The sequence below is a fragment of the Coturnix japonica genome, chromosome 19 (assembly GCF_054131305.1).
Source record: "Coturnix japonica strain WE chromosome 19, WE-NBRP24, whole genome shotgun sequence".
Taxonomy (NCBI): Eukaryota; Metazoa; Chordata; class Aves; order Galliformes; family Phasianidae; genus Coturnix; species Coturnix japonica.
Window position 1 is genome coordinate 10,965,120 of NC_140681.1, and position 20,656 is coordinate 10,985,775.

The 20,656-nt window shown below is 46.9% G+C and overlaps 1 protein-coding gene across 3 annotated transcripts; it reads right to left on the reverse strand.

The window, feature by feature from the left end:
• Nucleotides 1-199: 199 nt before the first annotated feature.
• CSNK2A1 (casein kinase 2 alpha 1) lies at nucleotides 200-19,745 on the reverse strand. 3 transcript variants are annotated; one of them, XM_015882042.2, is made up of 13 exons: nucleotides 19,663-19,745; nucleotides 8,548-8,758; nucleotides 7,497-7,608; nucleotides 7,096-7,197; nucleotides 6,649-6,699; nucleotides 5,987-6,046; nucleotides 5,426-5,509; nucleotides 4,946-5,056; nucleotides 4,372-4,473; nucleotides 3,697-3,797; nucleotides 2,917-3,065; nucleotides 2,066-2,152; nucleotides 200-1,581 (listed from the first exon to the last, which is right to left on the reverse strand). In XM_015882042.2, exons 2-13 carry the CDS (start codon nucleotides 8,646-8,648, stop codon nucleotides 1,466-1,468), a joined length of 1,176 nt encoding a protein of 391 aa, XP_015737528.1. In that variant the 5' UTR covers nucleotides 8,649-8,758; nucleotides 19,663-19,745; the 3' UTR covers nucleotides 200-1,465. The 3 variants fall into 3 exon arrangements, with proteins under 3 accessions (XP_015737528.1, XP_085376573.1, XP_085376572.1); XM_085520447.1 differs by lacking the exon at nucleotides 19,663-19,745 and adding an exon at nucleotides 18,999-19,143; XM_085520446.1 differs by lacking the exon at nucleotides 19,663-19,745 and adding an exon at nucleotides 8,869-8,994.
• Between the last annotated feature and the right edge of the window lie 911 nt (nucleotides 19,746-20,656).

The following is a 20,656-nucleotide window of genomic DNA, read 5'->3' on the forward strand; positions in this document are numbered from 1 at the left end:
GCCCACAAGTGCCCCCACCAACATCACATCTGTGTGTTCATAACCAGCTTTAAGGCCCCGCCTCCCACCTGCAGGACATAGAAGCTGCTTCTCCAATGGCACGAATTGGTAGAGCTCCCATAGATGGCACTACATATGTATATATATATATATGTATGTGTGTGGCACCACCCCCTACACAGGGAACTCCAATCTAACCTCGATAAATAAAACCAAATGTTTATTTACACCAAAGAATTCCAACACTGGATCTTTCACATATGAAGGACAAAGGATATATACACAGCAACGGGGAGCAGGGCTGGAACAGGGGGCGGTTGCTTTTTATCTTTTAGTTTCTTCTTTGTTGTCAATGCTAATATTTGTCCACAATGACTGATCTACCTGTTTGCTTTACGTTAAAGTCTGCTCGGCTCCTTCCTTCCTCTCAGTGCATATTTACAGGGCTGTGAGGTAACTGGTATCTCTCACCACATGGCACGTGAGGGAGGGGATGGATGGTGGGTGAAGATGTTCTCTATCTGACTTGGCGCAGTCTGATTTATTCCGGCTTTTCAAGTTGCCACCGGCTCGAAACCTAGATCGACGAGTTAAAAACAATAGACCCAAGAACAAACTTAATTCCAGAGATCCAAAGCCAAGCAATGGCAGGAAGCCTCTCCCCTTCTCATGTGGAAGGTGCTGATGGGAGGACGGCTCAGAGCAGCACCTTGAACAGGAGGCGGTGAGGACTTCGATTGGATCGGTCACTTTTAAGACTAAAATTACATGCAAAGGGGGTGAGTTGGCATTTTGGTTGGCTCCTAAGGAGAGATGACTCGATCAAAACAGGGTTTGAGACGTTATCTGCATTTCTTTTATGGTTTCTACCACCTCTCCGTACTGGAATTGTCTCCTCAATGTACTGAATCATATTGCAGGCTGTTGGGGTTAAAGTGAGTGAGTGGTACTTAAAGAATCCCCCTCCCCTGCCTCGTGAAGACTTGGGTTGGTAACATCTGGAGAACAGCACGATCCCCCCAGGGTGGATGATGCTTGTGGAGGAATAATGGTGGGAACGTGAAGAGATTTCCAGCAGGATGCAATAGTTTGGAAATGCTGTTGATTCATCTTTGCTCTTAACTGAAGAGTAATTTCTTTTTTTTTTGGGGTGGGGAGGGATGGAGGGGGGGGGAAGGGAAACTGTCCAAAGAAATCTTCCATCTGTAGGTATTTTCAGGGAATCCCCTGAGTTACGAAAAGTTCAAGTAAAAAAAGAAAAAAAAAAAATCACCCTATAATAATTTTGTATATAATGACTGAACTACTATAAATCCACAAGCAACAGTTCAGACACGGTGCCTCCAAAGCGTTCATCATCCCCTCCCTTCCCCTGCCAGGCACGAGCTGCGTCCTGAGGAGAGGCGGAGGGGGAAACCTCTTCCCCACCTGACTCAGCTCAGGCAGCAGGAGACAGAACCCATCACTACTGCTGAGCGCCTGCAGCAGCTGGAACGGGCATCCCCAGGGTGGTGGTGGCAGAAATGACGGGTGAGCCTGCGAGAGGTCCAAGGGGTGAAGGTGTTGGCACTGAAGAAATCCCTGAAACAGAGACACGTAAGCAAAGAATTAGAGTGAAACAGGTGCGCTGATTATCCAGGACGGCTCTGCTGCTTCTTAAAGGACGAATCATCCTCGCAGGTCGCTTTGTTATATTTTCAGAGCTACCAAAATAAGCTGACAGGGAAGATCTTTCACTGTTCTCGGCGGCCTCTGAGAGAAAGCTCAGTTTATGTACATTTAAGTGTCACCAAAGGGCAGATGTGGCAGCATCGCCGTCCTTCCAACTGCTGCCAGAAATTCCACCTGCAAAGCACCTCATAAAAGAACAAGACCAGAAAAGCAGGTCAGGCTGCAGCGGGGCCTCTTTTCCCTCTCTCCCACCCACATGTTTTTAGCCCTCACCGCCTTCATCATCAGTTCCAGGACATGCCCTCATGCCCCACCTGCAGGACTCACCGTCCCAGACACTTGCAGGAACACTTTACAACATCGTGCATCAAGAAGAGTCAATGGCAGAACTGACCTGACATCATACTTGCACTGCTGACAGGAGTGCTGCCACCCGGCATGTTGGACGAGCCCATCCGAGCCTGGTCTTTCACAATGGGATCTAGGAAGAGCACACTACCCTTAGGCGCCGTGTTGGCAGACAGCAGCTGAGCACACAGCCTGCTTGTGACCTCAGAGCACAGCCAGTGCTGGCAAGCTGCCTGCGTCAGAAATAATATCAACCATCATCTACTGGAACACTGAAGTTTCCATCAATTCCCCTGGAGAGCACCCAAGAGGGTACAAAGGTAACGGAACTAAGAAATCCAGAAGTTAAAGATAAGATGCCCAAATTACGTGGAGATCAGCAGGACTACTCAGTGCTAAAAGCTGATATTATGGCAGAGTTATTTCCTTTCTATGTCAGATGATTTCATAAAACTAAACCCAGAAAATGAATGCAGTGAGCAGAAATGTCATCAATACACTGCTGGCTAAGGCACATATTTAGCAACAAAATGACTTCAAAGGGCCTGTCTGTCAGCAAACCAGTTACCTGGTTTTATCAAACACAGGAATCCTCATGCCCAGGCACCTGCTGAAATTAGCACAGGTTAAACAGCAAAGATTCTTTCATGCAGTGCTGCTGATTCACCGCCCTGACACAGACACACAACGCTGCTTCCTCAGCTGCTGCAGATGGCAGCGGCCTATTTATCCACCTCAGAGACCAGCAGCCTCAGCTCCAGCACAACTATTTGCAAAGAACTGGCTTCTGAACATTGCAATTCCTATCTCCATCTGTACAACCTACTCAGATGGAGATTTCCCAGAGGAAAGAGTGCAGAGGAAGAACAGCAGGCAGTCGTAAGATCTGCTACTTACAGAAGTAGGGGTGTTCCATGGCTTCTCTTGCTGTGAGGCGTGACTGGTGATCATATCGCAACAGCTTGTCTAAGAAATCCAGAGCTTCAGGACTCACCAGATGTTGGTTCTCGCTATGAACAAAGCGCTCCCATCGCTTGCGGGAGTGTCTGCAGAAAACAAGATGCTCAAATGAGGTGAGGCAGAGCACACAGGAGCCAGAATTCTTGTTATGTTTAAAGATAAGACTGCAACAGATGCCCATCTGGAAGGCAGGTCACTGCTTGTTGCAGCAGCGAGGGGGCTGAACAGAACTGGAGCACAGCATAGCAGTACACTGTGCCACCACACGGCGGCACAGCTGCCATGGCTCATAACAGCACAAGGTTACAACAAACGTATAGGCCTGAAACCTCAAGTTCTGCTCTTCTGTTACACTCTGAACACTCTTTCCTTGTCACACGTGAAATAACTATGAGGAAAATAATACGTGAATGCCACCAGAAGCAATTCATCTCCTACATGATAGTCTTGAGAACCATGGGTGCTCTTTTTCCTGCAATACCGGAAGGAGTGTTGGCCCTTCACGCTTTACGCTCTGGCAGTTCAATTATTAACCTAGATGACATTTAAAACTCTTTCCTCAAAAGCATCTGCATACAAAGGTGCATAGAAATACAAACAAAGGGGATCAAAAGCACAAAGTAACAGTTCTCTCTAAAGCAAAAGTCTTTGTTTACTACAAGCTCTGACTCTCCCAAGAGCTCATGAACTTCTGAACTACTCCACAGCTTGGCTCACCTGCCCAAGATGTCATTGAAACGTGGATCCAGTTCAATGTTGTATTTGTCAATGTAGTCATACAGATCTTCCGTTCCCAGCACCTTGGCTATCCTCACCAGCTAGAAACAGAAAAATAAGTCACTGCTGTGAGGGAATAATAACATCAGAATCAGCATAAAGATACTGCAGCAAATTCCCCTGGGAGCTTGAATGAAGTCTCAGCCAGCAGGCATGGGGTGCTCTCACGGCTCCAACTGCCCCACATGTAATTGTGGGCACCAGAAATGTGTTCCCACTCAGGGCTTTGCCTCCAGGCTACTTTGGGTTACAGCTGTGTGCCCTAATATAACTAACACTAAGAAAATGGATAGGGAAGGGGCTTTCCACATAATATAACCTCAGGAATAGTGGATCTATATCCCAAAACACACCAGCCTTAATAAAAGCAAGGTTATAACTTTTACCAGATACACACCAAGGAGCTCAAAAATACAAAGTATTACAAAACTTTTTCTATATACTATACTACATCACCTTGCATGGTTTAAAAAAAAAAGAAAGGAACATGGCTTCAAACAGCATAGAAGCCATTAAAGAGATGCTTAAATTCTTCTTTGGATCCCTTGATAGAAGCGTAAGCAGAAAATCTTCATTGTGAGAAGAGAACAGAGATTGTACATGACCAGCTCTCACCTGATCATAGTTGTCATGGCCATGGAAAAATGGCTCCTTTCGGAATATCATACTAGCCAACATGCAACCCAAGCTCCACATATCCAGACTGTAATCATACATCTGTACAAAACCAGAAGGACAATTCAATTTCTACAGAATTCAGCAGAAAGGACTCCCAAAACTAACAGGTTCCCCCTCCCTCCAGAAATACAAACATGGCCAAATTACACCGGGAACAAATATGTTAATGCAGCTTCATCATCAGACCACTGTTCAGCTCACAGTATGAGCAGTCCACACAGTATCAGCTACTCTCACAAGAACTTTGCTTCATTTCTGTTCCTTACTGCACAACCAAAATTCATTAAAGAAAAACGTTTGTATTCCAACATCCATGATGTGAGGTCAGCTCTTCAAGTCCTCATGACTCACTGCTTTAACTCAGTGGCTTTACAACCATTGCTTTCTGTGTGTATTTGAGAACAGACCACCTTCAGTGTCAAGCTGCTAAATACCTGAAGTTCTGGTTCGCTATGTGGAATCGTCAAGGTTTCTTGCATACACATCAGTGATAAATCCTGGTAATTCTTACCTGATAATCTACAAGGAGTTCAGGTCCTTTGAAATATCTGGAAGCCACTCTGACATTGTACTCCTGGCCAGGGTGATAGAACTCAGCCAAACCCCAATCTATTAGTCTAAGCTAGAAATGGTAGAAAACAATGAAAAACATCAAGGGATGTGCCAGCTCTCCTCTATCTACTGAATCACGCTACAAGTTTACCTGAAAGCTTTACTTACAAGCTTTCTCTTTTCAGTTAATTTGAAATTGATCAGATATGTTTCGATATTCTCCACACACCGAGACCATCAACCACTCTAAATCAAATCTCTCCTTACCAACCCAACCACAACATATAACCCATAACATCTTAAGTGGTTTGCTTCCATGCAATGGAAACACAGTTCCTGCATCCCCCCCAAAAGATGTCTGCTATTACCTCTACATGGGAATACCAAAAAATGAATCCCTTTTTTGCCAAGAGAAAAGTAGGACCCTTCCCTGCAGTACCTTTCTGTGCTCATGATCGATCATGACGTTGTGAGGTTTGACATCTCTGTGCATGATTCCCATGCTATGGCAGTAATCTAGAGCCTGTAAGTGACAAACAAGCAGATGCTGGAGTTGTAAGAACCTTTCAAGTTCAGTCATGTTCAGAAGTACTTTTGCATATACTAAGTTTAACTAGGCAGTATGACTTGACTGCTCAAAGACACGTTCAGAACTAGACTCACAGACCACAGCAAAGACCTCTAGAGGCCCCTCTCAAAGGGAAGTCCCAGCAAAAGAAGTGTCTGGTTTTACCTCCTGTGTTTTAATCCCAAAAGAAACAGATTTCTGGAGTTCTCAGTGTATCCAGATGAGGGCTTTGCCATCCTCAATAAGGGACTAAAATTACTTGTGAAAATGTGGCTAAACAATTGGCACTGTACTGATTTGATGTCTATTTTTTAAACCAATTCTTCCATAGGTCTTCCCTTCACCCATTAGCGACAAGATAACCACTCCTAAAGGACTGGCTGAATACAAAGCTGAGAAACAAATCAACAAAATAAGGAAACACCAACTTACCTTCAAAATCTCATACATGTAGAATCGAATATCATAATCTGTTAATGTCTGGTATAATTGCTGCGGGAAACAAATACATCCCATCAGTGGTCAGCAGCAAAGAAAAATATCACAACTGCAACAATTCAGAGCAACCCAGTTCTGTTCTCAGCTAATGTTGTTCTCCAAAGCCATTTGAATGAACAGTGGACATTTCCCAAGTTACTCTGACTCCACATATACTCAGCCTGCTCCTCTCCCGCACAAATCACATACATAGCTTATGTCCAGCTGTGCTCTGGTTCCTGTCAATAACTCCCTCAGCACTAGGCCTACATGATTCGTTATGCCTGCAGCTGCAGACTGGGTCTAAAACAGACTGAGGTGCTCCGAGCTCGAGTAAAGCTGTCATGGGCATCGATGGTCTACAAGGTAACAGATTAATTTATTCTGAAGGTTTGAATGCAACAGGAATCTGGATCTTCACCTTCTAACACCCGCAGCAAAATGGTACTAAGGAACTAAATACAAACTCTATTCAAGTGTGCTCATCTTCAGAGATAGCTGGTTTGTCGGAAGGAAATGATTAAATAACCTGCCTTCCCTCTATGTATTAGTTTCTTCCCAGGACATTAAAGTGGCTTCTGAATGGAAAACATAGAAGATCGGAACTCATACTATACCTTAAAGTCTGTGTTGTTTACATGTTCAAAAACCAAAGCAGGGGTCCGAGACTGAAACAGAGAGAAAAGTGTTCAGCCTCATTGAGATGAACTGTTTTCATTACGATAATGCATTAAATCATCTCAGCTCCTAAAATTACTAAAAACCCTCTGCCTCAGGCACAGTTGCAATTTCCCTCAGTGCCTGCAGCCCCCTGCAGTTCTGTCTGTAGAAGAAGTGAACACGTCTCAGTTCACTGCTGCTTCCTTACTGAGTGAGGGGCACAAGTGACCTGTGGGGGGAAAGGCCTCTGAAAGGAGTTAATCAGATTAAGAGCTGATCTCATTAAGGGATTCAAAAGTGGGATTTAAGAGCAGAGGAAAACAAAAATGTCACATCAGAGCTGAAGTGAAACACAGACTTTACCCACAAACCCAAGGTACCCTTTACATTCTGTCCACACTCACCACAGGATCTTTTACTATATCTGCAAGAGTGATTATATTGGGACCGCCTCGCAAGTTTTCTAAGATCTTGATTTCACGCTTGATTTTCTTCTTTTTAACAGGCTGAAGAATAAAACACCAAAGCATAAGACAAAGTGGCCCATAAAGCAAGGCAAATAGATATGACAGATGACAAAGTTACCCGACTGCAAGTTAGCAAAACACATCAGCACCTTTGCAAGTTAAGTTCCCAAAACTACACTTTGTTGTTACGTATATGGCATTCCAATAAGAGCTCACATCTCTGAACATGTTCCAACAGTCAAAAAATCTGTTAACTGACATGTGCTAAACGTGCAGTTATGAGAAGCCTCCTGGTCACTTCAGGACCAGTCTCATGTTTCCCCCAAACCCCTACTCACCTTGAGAATTTTAACAACTACTTTTTCATTATTTGTAATGTTGATGGCTTCAAATACTTCACTGTATTTGCCTCGGCCTAATTTTCGAACTAGCTGGTAGTCATCTTGATTTCTGTGGAGATAAAGAGGTAAAGAATTCCAAATAGCTCAGACATTCCCATCAGAATTTACAAGGTGCCCCTTAACACTGAATTATTGCCTCCCCCTTCTTCCAGACAAGGTGAATAAACAAGCACCTTCAGTCTACTGAAGGCCATGATTACTAATTGAGAGAAGTGGGAAGCTTCTCTTCGTCCAAGCCCAATCCAACCCAGAAGTTGTTTCTTCTGCAGTAGCTAGGAAGACATCAAGCTATCAAGACCAAAATATTCAATGGTCTTATTATTAGCCCACTTAATAGCAGACCAGGCACAAGGCACCACTTCTGCTCAGTACAGCACGCATTTCAAAAACCAGGAACTGCATCAAAGCTGAGGACGGGGCAGTCTGGGCCCTGCCCACAAAAGCAGGAGCACAGAGCCAAGAAGCCGCATCACTGCCATCTGATTCTTGGACAGTTCAGTCATGAGCTCAATTTAGACATCTCCTTCCTTCAAAAAGCAGCATAGATGTCTTTTGTAGTCACTTGCAGAGAGAAGAGCAACAGGTCACAAGGAGACATGTACCTATTTCAGTTTGCTGAGTCTCTTCACTCCTCCAATTCAGAACCATTTTTCCAGCCCCACTCCCAGTGCCATTTAGCCTGTTTCAGATAAAAGACTTTCTCCCTTCTGAAACAACAAGTTTCCTGACTACACGTCAAAAGCTATTCAAACCAAAACCTGAATGGAGACACTAAAAACATTCTTGTGCTGCCAGGGATTTAAAAATTTGACAAGAGACCATTTCAGATACCCAACAGGCTATTGCAAAGAAAAACTGTGATCTAACTTACCATATACACCAAACATCTACCAAAGAGCACGAAAAGCCTAATGCAGCACAGGTGTCACAGTTTCCTTGTACCACTCTGCCAGACCCTACATGGATCCTGCCCAGCCCGGATACTTACCCCCACTCAACCACATGCGACTCGTAGTCCCAGTACTCCCGGGGTCTGTGTGTGTTCACATCCGTGTAAACCCTGGCCCTGCTCGGCACGGGTCCCGACATATCAGACAGGTTGGCAGGTGGAAGTGATGAGAGGTCTGAAACCAGAGGCTACCCAATCTCCAAAGTAGGATAGGGGAGAAAGGCCTCAGATAGGCCTCTGGTTCTTCCAACTAAAGAGAGAGAAAATAAACCAAAGGTTAAAATCTCAAGATACTGTAAAAATATTTAAGTTAATAATTAAAAGCTGTTGAGAAGCAGCAGCTGGAGTCCAGCCACAGACCTGGGATCATTTGTCAGGACCTGAAAACCATTTGTCTGCTTTCCCTCACACAAGACAGGACCATTTGCACCCAAGAGCAGATCTAACACCCTGTACGCTCCTTGCAACTTCCAGCACCAAGTATCTAACTTATGGCAGAAAAGATAACTTTCTATGAGGGAAGAAAAATAGCAAGCTCTCTATCAGCAGACGGGCTCCTCCCTTCAGCTCTGCAGCAAAAGCAACAGCCTCCAACTGCAACCCTTCCCCAGCCCAGGCGAGTTCATGCCAGTGCAGAACCAGAACCCTTCACTCACTGTGTGCTGCACATCCTGCCCCTCTTACAGTGCACTGACAAGCCGTGCTGCCAACAGCAGACAGACCGACAAGGTCACCCGTACAACCTAAGTTAAGCACAGCCCCAAGTTTCAATTTCTAGAAACACAATCTTCATTTAAAGCAGAATTTCAGGACTGCAAGTCTTCAATGGACCTCGTCAGATGAGTTTTATCACCTCCACTTCTTTGAAAGGGGATTTTAGTAAACCTCCTGTCCATGGATCCAAGGGGACCTCAATCAGCAGGACAGTCATCACGTCACCTCCCAGCTCTAAGTCAGAGCATGCTCCCAATGCTGTCAATGCACACTCACTGCATGGGCTACAACACCCTGAAGTGAGGGATGAAAAGCAGCACCTACAGGTGATCCTACCAATATCACCCAATAGAATTAGAATGTACAAACGTTATGGTGGCATAAAAGCTTCAAGTCAATAAAGGCTGCTCCTGTATAAAAATCACATTGTTGAGACTCTGGACAAGCCTCCTGGTATTTATAAATCCAGGCTATCTATTAACAGCACACTGCTAAAGGCAATAAAGCATGTTAAAACACTCATACAGAATGTTTATTCTTTTAAGTAGGCCAGAAGCAGGCAGAGGAAAGCTCCCCATTCTGCCAAGCATTAAGTACTATGATTTTATACCAGACGTATTGTCCTGCCTCAATAAAAGCAGCGCCTTGCACCCCTCAAACCTTTCACCATGAGTGAAAGCTGACATACTTTTAAACATTTAAATACAAGAATGTCTTTGTCAGCTTTCAAAATAACTTTGGAGGAAGGAAGCTGTATCAGAGTCTGAAAGAGCATTGTTTGGAGTGCAGCATAAGGCAGAGACTGCATGGCTGCAGTCACAGAATGGCCCTCCGTGGGCAATGCTATAACCTAAATGAATGGGAATTATTTGCTATGCGATCCTATCCCTTCATGGAACTACTACACTGGAGGAGGAAGTAATAGCACCATTAATCAGAAATTAATAAGACCTAGAAATCTGCTCAGAGCCGTTAGTTCAGGCTACCAGGATGTATCACGCCAGCAGAACATTCCAGAAGTCAAATCCTGTTGTGCTGACAGTGTCCTGCCCACAGCTTTGATGTCTGCAGCAGGGAGCCCAGGGGCATTAATCCTCCTCCTGCACTATTTCCTACAGCTCCACCAGCAGCCGCCTGCTTTGGACACAGGAATGTCTGCAACATCTCTTCCTGGCATGAGATGAACAAACCTTCTCTAATAGCACAGTCTGTAGTAACATGGGTTATTTTTTGATCTGGTGACACAGCAATGCTGTCGCAGGTAGCTCCAGGTTGGCAGGGAGCAGCCATCCAACCCCCAAGCTGAGAAGGGACATCGCACTGCTCTAAGTCTGCAACAGAGACGTAACATCTGGCAGCAAGGGGACAGGGCACATCCAGGTAACAGCATGAAGTGTAACTGATCAAAAAGCCCACCTATTCCTGGGCAAAATGTTTATTCCTCTACCAAAACACACGCTCCAATAGATCAGACAGCATCTCAGCATCTTAGTTTCATCTCAGACCTCAAACCATTTATATGGCATGACTCAGCTGCTCAGAAAGTCGATGTGTATTCCGAACCTTCATCAGCAGAACACCCAAGTTCACTCCAATGCTCTCAGCACTGTGCAGTTAATTTAATTTCCACGTTTCATCGCTGTGTTTTTGTTTCTATCTCCTCGTGCTTCCAGCAGGATTTCCACTTGCTTTTTGGTCTGTTCAGCACTGCTGGTGTGGGACCTACACATAGAGTCGTAACTGGAGTTGGAAGGGTCCCACAAGGACCAAGTCCAGCTTCAGTCACCACACAGGCAACCTCGTGTCTGAGATGACTGAGCAATTCTAATATTGAAGTCCAATCCATATCATCACAGAACATGATTGTTCCACACCAGCCAGCAAGATCACTTTTGCAGCAGGCAAAGGAAAAATATATTAAGAAATCAATCTTGTTATCTAAAGATAGATCAGTTTTCACTGTAGATATTCCCCTTGTCATGTAGCTGTAGCCTACAAGGTCTGTTGTAACAGACTGCTCAGAGAAGGTTTCTTCAGGAAGTCAACTGCAGCTTCTAAAGGTGACACACACAGCGCCTAATTATGAAGGTAGGTATTGCCATCTACTGCTTTTTAAGTGGAAAGGAGAGAATCTGTGCAGATCATTTGGTTTTAAAGCAAACAAAATTACTTACATACACAAACTTACCTCACCTGCAAGCTTCTCATTCCCCTACTCAAACTACTAAGGAATACGGATATATTTTGCATTCAATATCCCTGTGAAGGGATAATCTTGCAGTGAATCCAGAGGGGACAAAGAGGGATAAATAACTGTCACTCAGTTCTAAGGCAGAAAATGCACAGTACAAGTAGCAATTACAGCTAGATGAGTGTCCAGAGTGCAATGAGGGCAAAGTAGTACCTGCTGCACCTAAACAGAAGCTCTGCTGTCATCAGTCCTCTGCCTGCAGACAGGAACCTGGTGCTCAAGTGCCACCAGCTGGCTGACTGTGAGCTGGAGCAAACCTTACTGCCTCCGTATGACACCGAAACATTTGGGGCAATAGGGCAAGCAAAGCAAAAGCATTCAAGGACTCGTGAAAACAAAACACACCTCTGAACAAAACCTGTTATGTCTCTGCTAAAGCTGAAGTGCGTAGCTAAGAAACAGAAGCACGAGTCTGTTGGCAATACAGCAGGAACACAAAGCCTACAGTTCCTGCCTGGCACTGGCTGTTCAGCTCTCTGCCTTGGCAGCGCAAGGACACAGAGCAGCTATTCTGCCCCAGCTGTGCTGCTCTGCCACCTGCAGCAATCCCCTTGGGCAGATGTTACATGGTGGAGAACCTAAACAGGTCCAGCAGTTGGTTTTTGCACACAGGCCTGCCCTTAACTATGGACTGTCAGTATTAGTAAGCCAGCAATCAGCTCACCCAGCACCACAGGGCTCTGCTTATCCTGCATGCAGTAGAACGGTGAGAACAGATCAAACTCCACACTGCTGATAAGTACTCCATAGGAGCGCCTGAGAGTCAGAGTCAGCTGTGCTGCCACCATAAAGGAACGTCACTGCCAGCTCTACTAATTAAGAGAGACCTCTTATTCAGAGTTTGAATTTCTCTAACAGCATCTTGCCGAGCTACATTTTGTGCCTGAAGTTCAGCAGAACAGCCAAAAGATTCTCAATATTTACCTTGAATTTGATTTCTTTTTTTAACTTTTTAATTCTTTAATGTAAATCACTGCTAGAAAACCCCCCTCCCATTTAAGAAGGGAAGCTGACATCTAGGCAGTGTTACTGTAATCCCTATAGCAACCCCTGTCCCCATGGAAAACTTCATTTCTGATGTAGTATCCTCACCTAGAGCAGCAGTGCACAACTAATATACACATCTCCTTTGCCTACCATCCTCCCAACTGCATCCCTCTGAGCAATGACACCAAAACACAGGTAAGGAATCATGCAATGAGCAGAAACATACCTACCTAACCTCTAGTTAAACATATTTCTTGTTACAAGTCAGAAATAACCAAGGTACTGTTTTTCTTCCCCCCTCCTTTTAAAGGCAATGCTTTTAACATGCAGTGCCTCTCAAGTACACAGCTACCAGAACCTGAAACCTAGAAATCTGCAGCAGCATGACGCAATGCACACAGAGACTCCCAGCGAGCTGGAAGCCAAGAGCTTCCCAGAAGGCTGTTGTCCTGGGGAACTCCAAGTACTACCCAAGCGATGACCTTTGTGGAGAAGGCTTGAAGTATAAATAAGGCACCCACAAACAGAAGCATCACTTGACACTGGCCTGTCTGCAGGCTACTGCTCACAGCACAGCCAGCTCTGGTTGTCCCAGCAAGCAGGACACTGCTGCTTGGTTTGGTGTCACCCAGAACTTGGTCACCTCTGTTCGATATCATAAAGTCAGTGCATGTGACTCACTTGAACTCAGGTGGAGTCAACAGAGAGCATTCTACCAAAGGGGTAAGAAGTCCTGAGCTGCCCCACACCAAACCCAAAGAGCCAAGAAAATATTTCTATCACTTGGCTAATTCCAGACAGACTGGGCCAGACCACCTCGTCCTGTCATGAAGCATAAAGCTGGATACTCAGAACGGCCATAAGGGTCTGCAGACTTCCCTCTCACTTCTGCTTTCCCCACGTAAGCTCATTATAAGCTGCAAGTGCGACTAAGTAAAGCTGTCAACAGGCTAAGACGGACAACAGCCTGGGGAAAAAAAGCCCTCAACCAGTCAAGGACGCTATGACTGTAAGCAGCCTGGAACCAGAGGTTATACTGCTCCTTTATTCCTGGTTACCAGAGAGACATTACCTTTCAGAGCAAATGGCTCCAACCCAACTTCTGAAATGCTAAGTATAGAATGTGCTTTGTTAGTGGGAGGAAACATTCCAGTTATTAGATAAAATTGGTTATAATCTCTTTCACACAGCCTATCTACCCTTTGCTTGTGAAGCCTCCCAGGAAGGAGCACTCGCTTCTTCAGTGTTTGGAGAACATCTAGTACTGGGGTAGATGCTACTGAAATTAAAAGACCAAGATATACTTCAATACTATAATACAACCTACTGACAGCCAACATTACTCAAATCCCAGTTTAAGAAGAAACAATAGTAACCAGCTTGATAAAAAACATATGTTGTATCTCACGACAGAAATCTGATGTCTGTATTTTCACAATACTGGAACTGCAGCAATACAAGGATGGAACAGATGACCTCCAGAAGTCCCTTGCAGCCTATATTTCTCTGTGATTTCATAGCTGAAATAGAAACGAGCCTGGATTAACAGAACCGACATTTCACATCCTTTCCTGAAACCCATTTACCTACTAAAGGGACAATATCGACTGAGCAGCAGATTTTTAACATCTAATTGAGTTGAAAGCTTCAGTTTGAAACCAAAAACTTTCCTCTTGATATTTTTTTGGAACAGGGCAGCCTGCTTTAACCACATGTTTCCAACAAAATTATTTTCCAGATTTCTTTTAAATAGCTGCTTGTGTCCGGCTCCGGAGAAATAATAAATCTAATGTTATTTTAATCACAATAGGAATAGTTGTGATTGAATTCAAGGTAGGACATGACCGGCCATTAGGGAAAAGAAAGGACAGGCTGAGAAACATCTTGGAGCAATTCTGTACTAGCAATGATCTAACACTGAGACTGGCTCTTCTTTTACCCATGATACTGATCCCTCCCCTGAATTCCTCGTAGCTCCTGCCAACAAAGAAGTAATCCCTGGTAACGTGGATCTCAACCAAATGGAAGTCATAGGACCAATCACTGCGCCACAGTCCTGGGCACACCTCAGCTCTCCTGCTTTACAAACAGCACAAGCAGCATCCTGTGTCTGATAGGCCCCAGGGTGCTCCAGCAGCTCCATCACCATTAGCCTTCATTGTTGTTCAGAGCCGTAGCAACAGAATTTAAGCAGAGCTTACACAGATCATCTACAGGTTTCCAGAATCTCAACCTAGTTGGATAAGCATCCTTTGCAAAACTCCTGCGTTGGCAACTGCACATCTACCTGGGCCAAACGAGCTGGGATGTTCTCCAGCAGCAGGAGGCTGCCAATGACTGGAACGTTCCTCACCACATCTCCTAAGGGATTCCATACAGAACAGCCAGTCAACCTCACAAGTTCTTCTCTTCCCACCCATCCCATCAAATCAAGGCCTCATATCTGAAGAGCTGAACTAGTTCACAGCACAAAGAGCAAAGGGAAGGCTTTCCCAACACGAACCCACCATTCGGAATGAGCTGCAGCAGACAGCAATGCGGGTGAGATTTCTGGGCCCTTACAGCAGAGCATGAAGGGCGGCAGCTCCTCCTGCTATGGCTCCCAACCCCCTCAAACAGGGCGGGTATTGTTATTGCCACCACTTCACATTCATGACACAATCAAATAAAAATGGCTACATGCCTAACTCAGAACAGACAGCAAATAAAACCAGCTCCAAGTGTAGCCACAAACAGCCAAACCAGTAAGTGGTGACAATCCTCTGCTGCCAGCATCTCTTGGCACTTGGGTGGGCTGAAGAAGAGTTCTCCTTCACCATCAGGACAGCTGAGGCTGTGTGCTACCTGGGGCATGGGACAGGCTGTAACACAGAATATAGCATTTATTTTATAAGTCAATGAGCAAAGTTACCACTTCTGAGGTCTTGGCAAAACCAGGGATTCTTCCTGAAAGCTCAGAAAGGGAATGTTTCAGCATCACCACAGGTTCTTCCCAGCTGACATCAGGTCAACTGGCAGCACCCTCCGGAAAGTTCTTCCTTTGTAATTGCCACTAAGTGACACAGTTGTTTTCCACATTAATTAGTATGCAGAGTACTGACAGCGCCATGGCTCAGCTGATTCGACTCCTGCAGTTCATATGTGGCATGATTTAGCTACAACTCGGCAACTAAACGGAACCTGCTGTCTCTAAAAGTGATTTGTTTTTCATCAATCTGATCAGGTGAGTCCTAGAGGCAGGGAAAGGTACCAAAGCCAGAGGGGTCAACCTGTTTGTATGGCATGTAACCATCTCCTTGGGAAGTCTCTGTGATCAGCTGCTCCCATCAAGCAGGCAGTGCACCACAGGCCAGCTTTGCAGCTCAGTTGGCATCCAAAGGGCTGGGGAAGGGACACTCAAATCAGCTCCATCTGAAATAGTTCCAACATTGTTCTGCAGAAATTCGATGCTGTTAGCATGGGACATGCCTAGCTACAATCACTCAGAAAATCAAAGGGAAACAAAATCACTTCTTAAACTCCAGAAATCATTCTCTATCATGTACTGGCTACTCTAACACAACACATGCTGTTTATGCAGCTACAACCAGACACAGCAGCTCTCCTAGATATGGCAGGTGATGTCAACACACTGACTGAGAAGCATGCCATTAAAACTTTGTATTTTGCACCAGCGCTTTGGAGATTAACCAGCACCTCATGGACACAGCATTCATCACCCTGTGTAACCCAGCAGGTATATGAGTGCTAAAATCTACCTCTGCCACAATAACCAAACCACGGTGCTGGCAGCCCATGTAGGGCCAAGCCTGTCCATCTCCCAGCATTGCTCTTCACCCTTTGCAATGGCCCAGTAAGGCCACTGGGCAGCATTAAGTCATGGCTTAGGAAAAGGATAAGTTGTTGTGTCTCATTAGATGCATCCACACATTCTGGAATGCCACAACTTCTAGCTTTTAATTTGCAACTTAGTTAAGTTAAGCAAAAAGGCCTCCTCTTCCTTCTAGAATATCATCAGTGCTGTAGAATCTGCAGAAGGTCAGGCTGAAATTTAACAGCACACCAGCAACAGCTAGAGAAACCTGCAACAAAACTTGGAAGAAAAGGAGCAGTGCAGAAGCTCTGGCTTTTCTATACTAGAAATTAATTTGTTGTGTGCATCCGTGCTGATCCATTTTCAGAACACTAAAAATAAAGACACAGTGATGGCTCCTGCATGAAGGGCTGTGCTCGCTGCAGAACCGCCTCCTACAAGGCGAGGAGCCCATGGGAGAGGTTCTGTATATCACCCTGGACATGCAGGAGGACTTTGGAAGTACTTCACCAATTACTGTGACCTCTCCTACCCAGCCATTAGATGGAGTAGCTGGGTGGCCTGTTTCAGAAAACAAATGGTCATATTTTGTGAAAATCCATTAATCAATCACAATAAGGTCACAATTGACACCCAAACAGAGATCATTTCTATGGATAATTAAAATGATTGAAATTAGAACCTTCCAAATACAAGCTGGCTCAGGTTCACAAAGAACTCCAAGGTCTCCCCTCTGCTCTTCAGTCTCCCAGAAAGCAGCAAGAAGTGAAATGATCTGTTGGAATGAAGCTGCCCAGAACAAGCTGGCCAAAGCAGCAGGTACAACTTGTGTCAGGCTCACTTCACTGCCCCTCCATTGCTGAGGTCAGACCAACAAGAGATATCCTTGAACTGCTGATCCTATAAGAACATCAACAATCCCATTTCTGATTATCCTTTCCTATTGACAGACAGGTTGGGCACCTCAATGGCAAATTCAGATGGAGTCTGAGAAACGGGCTGTAAAATACACTGCTTTAATCACCAGAACTAACGCCAGCTCACACAGCTACAGTCTCCTTTTCAAAGAGGGTTTTCTAGATCCAAAGGAGAACATCTTTCCTCTAATCAGGTTCCAGTCAGGGAAGTCAGCTCTTAGAAGCCCCTGGAAGGAGATATCCAAGCTCAGATCAATTATCCAAGGCATCTTCCAATCAAAAGTAGGTAACAGCTGCAGTGGAATTAAGACCCATCTGATCTTAAAACCTGGGGTGTTTATTCTCTTAAGACCATTAAAGGACAAGAAAACCCAAGATGGCATCAACCTTAGTTCATAAACCAGATACTTCAACACCTGCAATTCAAAACTGACAAGCCATGGAGGTGACAGCTCTGGTAATAAAACCCTGCCCCTTCAAAAACCTGATGTGAAATTTATCACACCAGCACAACGTCATCCATTTGCTTCTCCTTCTCCTTCCAGGTCTTGGTAACAGCAAAGGACAGAACAATGTTGCCTCCCTCACTTCAGGGTGCTGACCCCAACCTTATTTCAGCTCCTCACAGGGGGCACCAAACAAAGCAGGTTCAGCCATCCCATCTGCAGGACACTGAACTCTGCTGCTGCCCACATCGGGAGCAGAAGGCAGTGAGGTTATACCGACACCAAATAAATGGCACAAATAACACCACCAGGTAACAGAGAAAGGGCACAGAAATATCTCTCCAAGGCCAGGACGTGTGGATCACTGCCTATACTTGAGATCCAGGGTCTCTAGAGCAGTATCTATATGATAAACCCTCCTCTCCCAAGAGGTACCCAATGTGGGGGACCTCCAGCTATCTATTCCATCTTTTTTCTTGCTCTAAGTTTGTGTCTTCACAAAGGATATCTCACTGCTGATGTGCTTTACCCATTGTGCTATAAGAACCAGCCCATTACCCTAGTTCTAGAGCTAATTAAGGAGCTGATCAAGCACTCTCTGCTCCACACTTTCCTCAGATCCTGTGTATTGTCCTCTGAACTGCAGCCTCCCCACTCTGAGCAGCTTTGCCCTTTTCTCCAACGTGAACATACAGAGTGATCTCACTGTTCCTCCATATGCTACAGCCAAATCCAAGCCACCAGACTCACCTCCAACACCTAAACTGACTGGCAACACAGCATGAACACCAACTCTCTGCAAGACGAAATATTCTAAGCAACTATTACAGTTTTAATAGCAGCCTTCTGAGCAACAACTGCAACACTATCTGAAAGAAGCATTACTGCTGTCTGCAGATACCCAGAGAAGCCATCAAGGCCTCTACAACAACATGGCACCAGCAACCATCAGCAGATGCCAGCTCCCTAAGACCACACAACCAACTTCCCAGTGCACAACTATGGCAGCACAGCCTCCTCTGGTGCAAGATACCAGCACAATGCAAAAGCCTGCCCTGCAACACAGACTCAGGTCCCACAAACACAGCCTGCAAAAGGGCCGTGCGTACCCTTTATGAGCCTCTCAGCTTCTATCAACCACTGCTGCCAGGAGAAAACATATCAGTGACTGAGTGTTTATAATCCAAACTTTATTGGTTGTACCCAAAGCCCTTAGTAAGAAAGGATAACCTAATAAACAGCACGCGTAAGATTTCATAAGCTTATCTGCCCTTGCATTTACAAAGCATATTTTACCACCAACAACGCAGCCTGTTGCCCCAAGGCGCACTGAACTAAATTACAACAAGGGCAAAACTGACCATTGCTGCTCCGGGAGAAATGGAGGCCCTGCTCTGCTGCTCAAAGCCGAGCTCCTGTGCTGGGAGGAGCAGATGGACACCCGTCCTTGGCCCCTGGCATCCTCCCACTCACTTTAGCCGGGGAAAAGAAGGAAAGACGGAGCATTTTAGGCAACGACCACCTGAACCGAAAGGCCGTGGGGGGGAGAAGGGAGGGGGGGGGGTTGGAGGGGGATGGGAGGGCTGGTCTCCCACAGAGCCCTGCCCACTCCGAGCGGGAGGCGGCGGCGAAAGGGGGAGGGGGAGGAGGGGGGAGCAAGGCCCAGGGGCCGGTTACAGCCGGGCAGCCCCGTACAGCCCCGTTCCGCCCCGGGCCCCGCTCTGCCCGTAGGCACAGCACCTCCTTTCAGCGGGCAGCAGTGCCGGCCTTACCCCGCCCCTCCCGTTTCTCCGGGCCGTACCCGCTCCATTCCCCCCATCGCTCCTTTAAGCGGCGCCCAGCCCTGCACCCCCCCCCCCACCCGCGGCCCAGCTCTCCTCAGGGCCGATCCCAGCCCCTCGGCCCACACTGCGCCCCCGGAACGAGGCGAGGAGCCACGGCGGCTCCTATCCCCCGCCGTCCCATCCTCTCTGCCCGTCGTAGAGCCCGGGGAAAGGCTCCGGAGCTGCCGTGTCCCGCCGGTACCTGCTGCGGCCGCCCGCTCACCGCCCGCCCGCCGGCCGCACACAGACAATATGGCGGAGGCACAAGGCTCGGCCGCCAGCCGCAGGGACCAGAGCGAGGCGCGCCGGAAGCGGAAACCCCACCACCCGCTGGCGCGCGACGTGCCGCGGAAAGGAGGGGAAGGTGGGGACGTGTTGCGCGTGCGCCAAGTCGGGCAGGGCGCCGCAAAGGATTGTGGGGGATGTAGTTTGTAATGGAGATAAGGAGGGCAGGGAGGGGTGAGGCCTGCGGCGGGGCGGGTAGGCCCGAGTAGGCCCGGGTAGGCCTCGCTGTGATCCCGTTAAGTGCGGCAGGGCCTGGCTGCCATCACCGAGCGGCCTCGCGGTGGGGAGGCCTGGAGGCGGGGCTGTGCTCGGGGCTGTGCTCGGGGCCCGCCACCAGGTGGCAACTGCGGCCTTGTGCGGCCTAGTGACGGCCGGCACCGAGCCGGGCCCTGTGCTGCCCCGTGTGTGCTGTGCCCGTGTGCTGAGCGAGCCCCGAGCCCTTCCCATGCACACCGCGCCTTGTCGGCTCCGATCCCATAGTGCTCAGCCCCAGGGCTGCCCTCCTGCACCAGGCTGTGCCCATAGGCTGCCATGCAGCGCCCCTGCTGCAGGCTGAGACCTGGAGGAGGAGGAAATGCATTGAGACCCATCCCCATCACATCTATCACATCTACTGCCTGCTCTGCATCCGTTCCACAGCTCCACGCACCCCAATGCAGCAATGCAGCCCGGCTCACATGGCCCCATTTGGACACAGAATCACAGAATCAATGACCCAGGTTGGAAGGGACCTCAAGGACCATGTAGTTCCAACCCCAAAGACACTCGGCTTCATGCTGATCACATCCCTGTGATGGGAGCCGTGCTCAGGCCAAGTGCTGCAGCCCCTGGGAGCTCGCAGCCATCCCATAGCACAGAGGGGCTCTCAATAAGCCGTGCCCGCAGCCCCCCGGCCCTGGGGAGCTCTGTGC

What these genes read in the sequence shown, in the direction of transcription:
- CSNK2A1 (XM_015882042.2), bottom strand. Translation starts at nt 8,648, where the DNA reads ATGTCGGGACCCGTGCCGAGCAGGGCCAGGGTTTACACGGATGTGAAC. An exon ending in ATATAGTAAAAGATCCTGTG is followed by an intron (nt 6,700 to 7,095) that starts GTGAGTGTGGAC and finishes TCTCTGTTTCAG; the next exon opens with TCTCGGACCCCTGCTTTGGT. An exon ending in ACATGTATGAGATTTTGAAG is followed by an intron (nt 5,510 to 5,986) that starts GTAAGTTGGTGT and finishes TGTCACTTACAG; the next exon opens with GCTCTAGATTACTGCCATAG.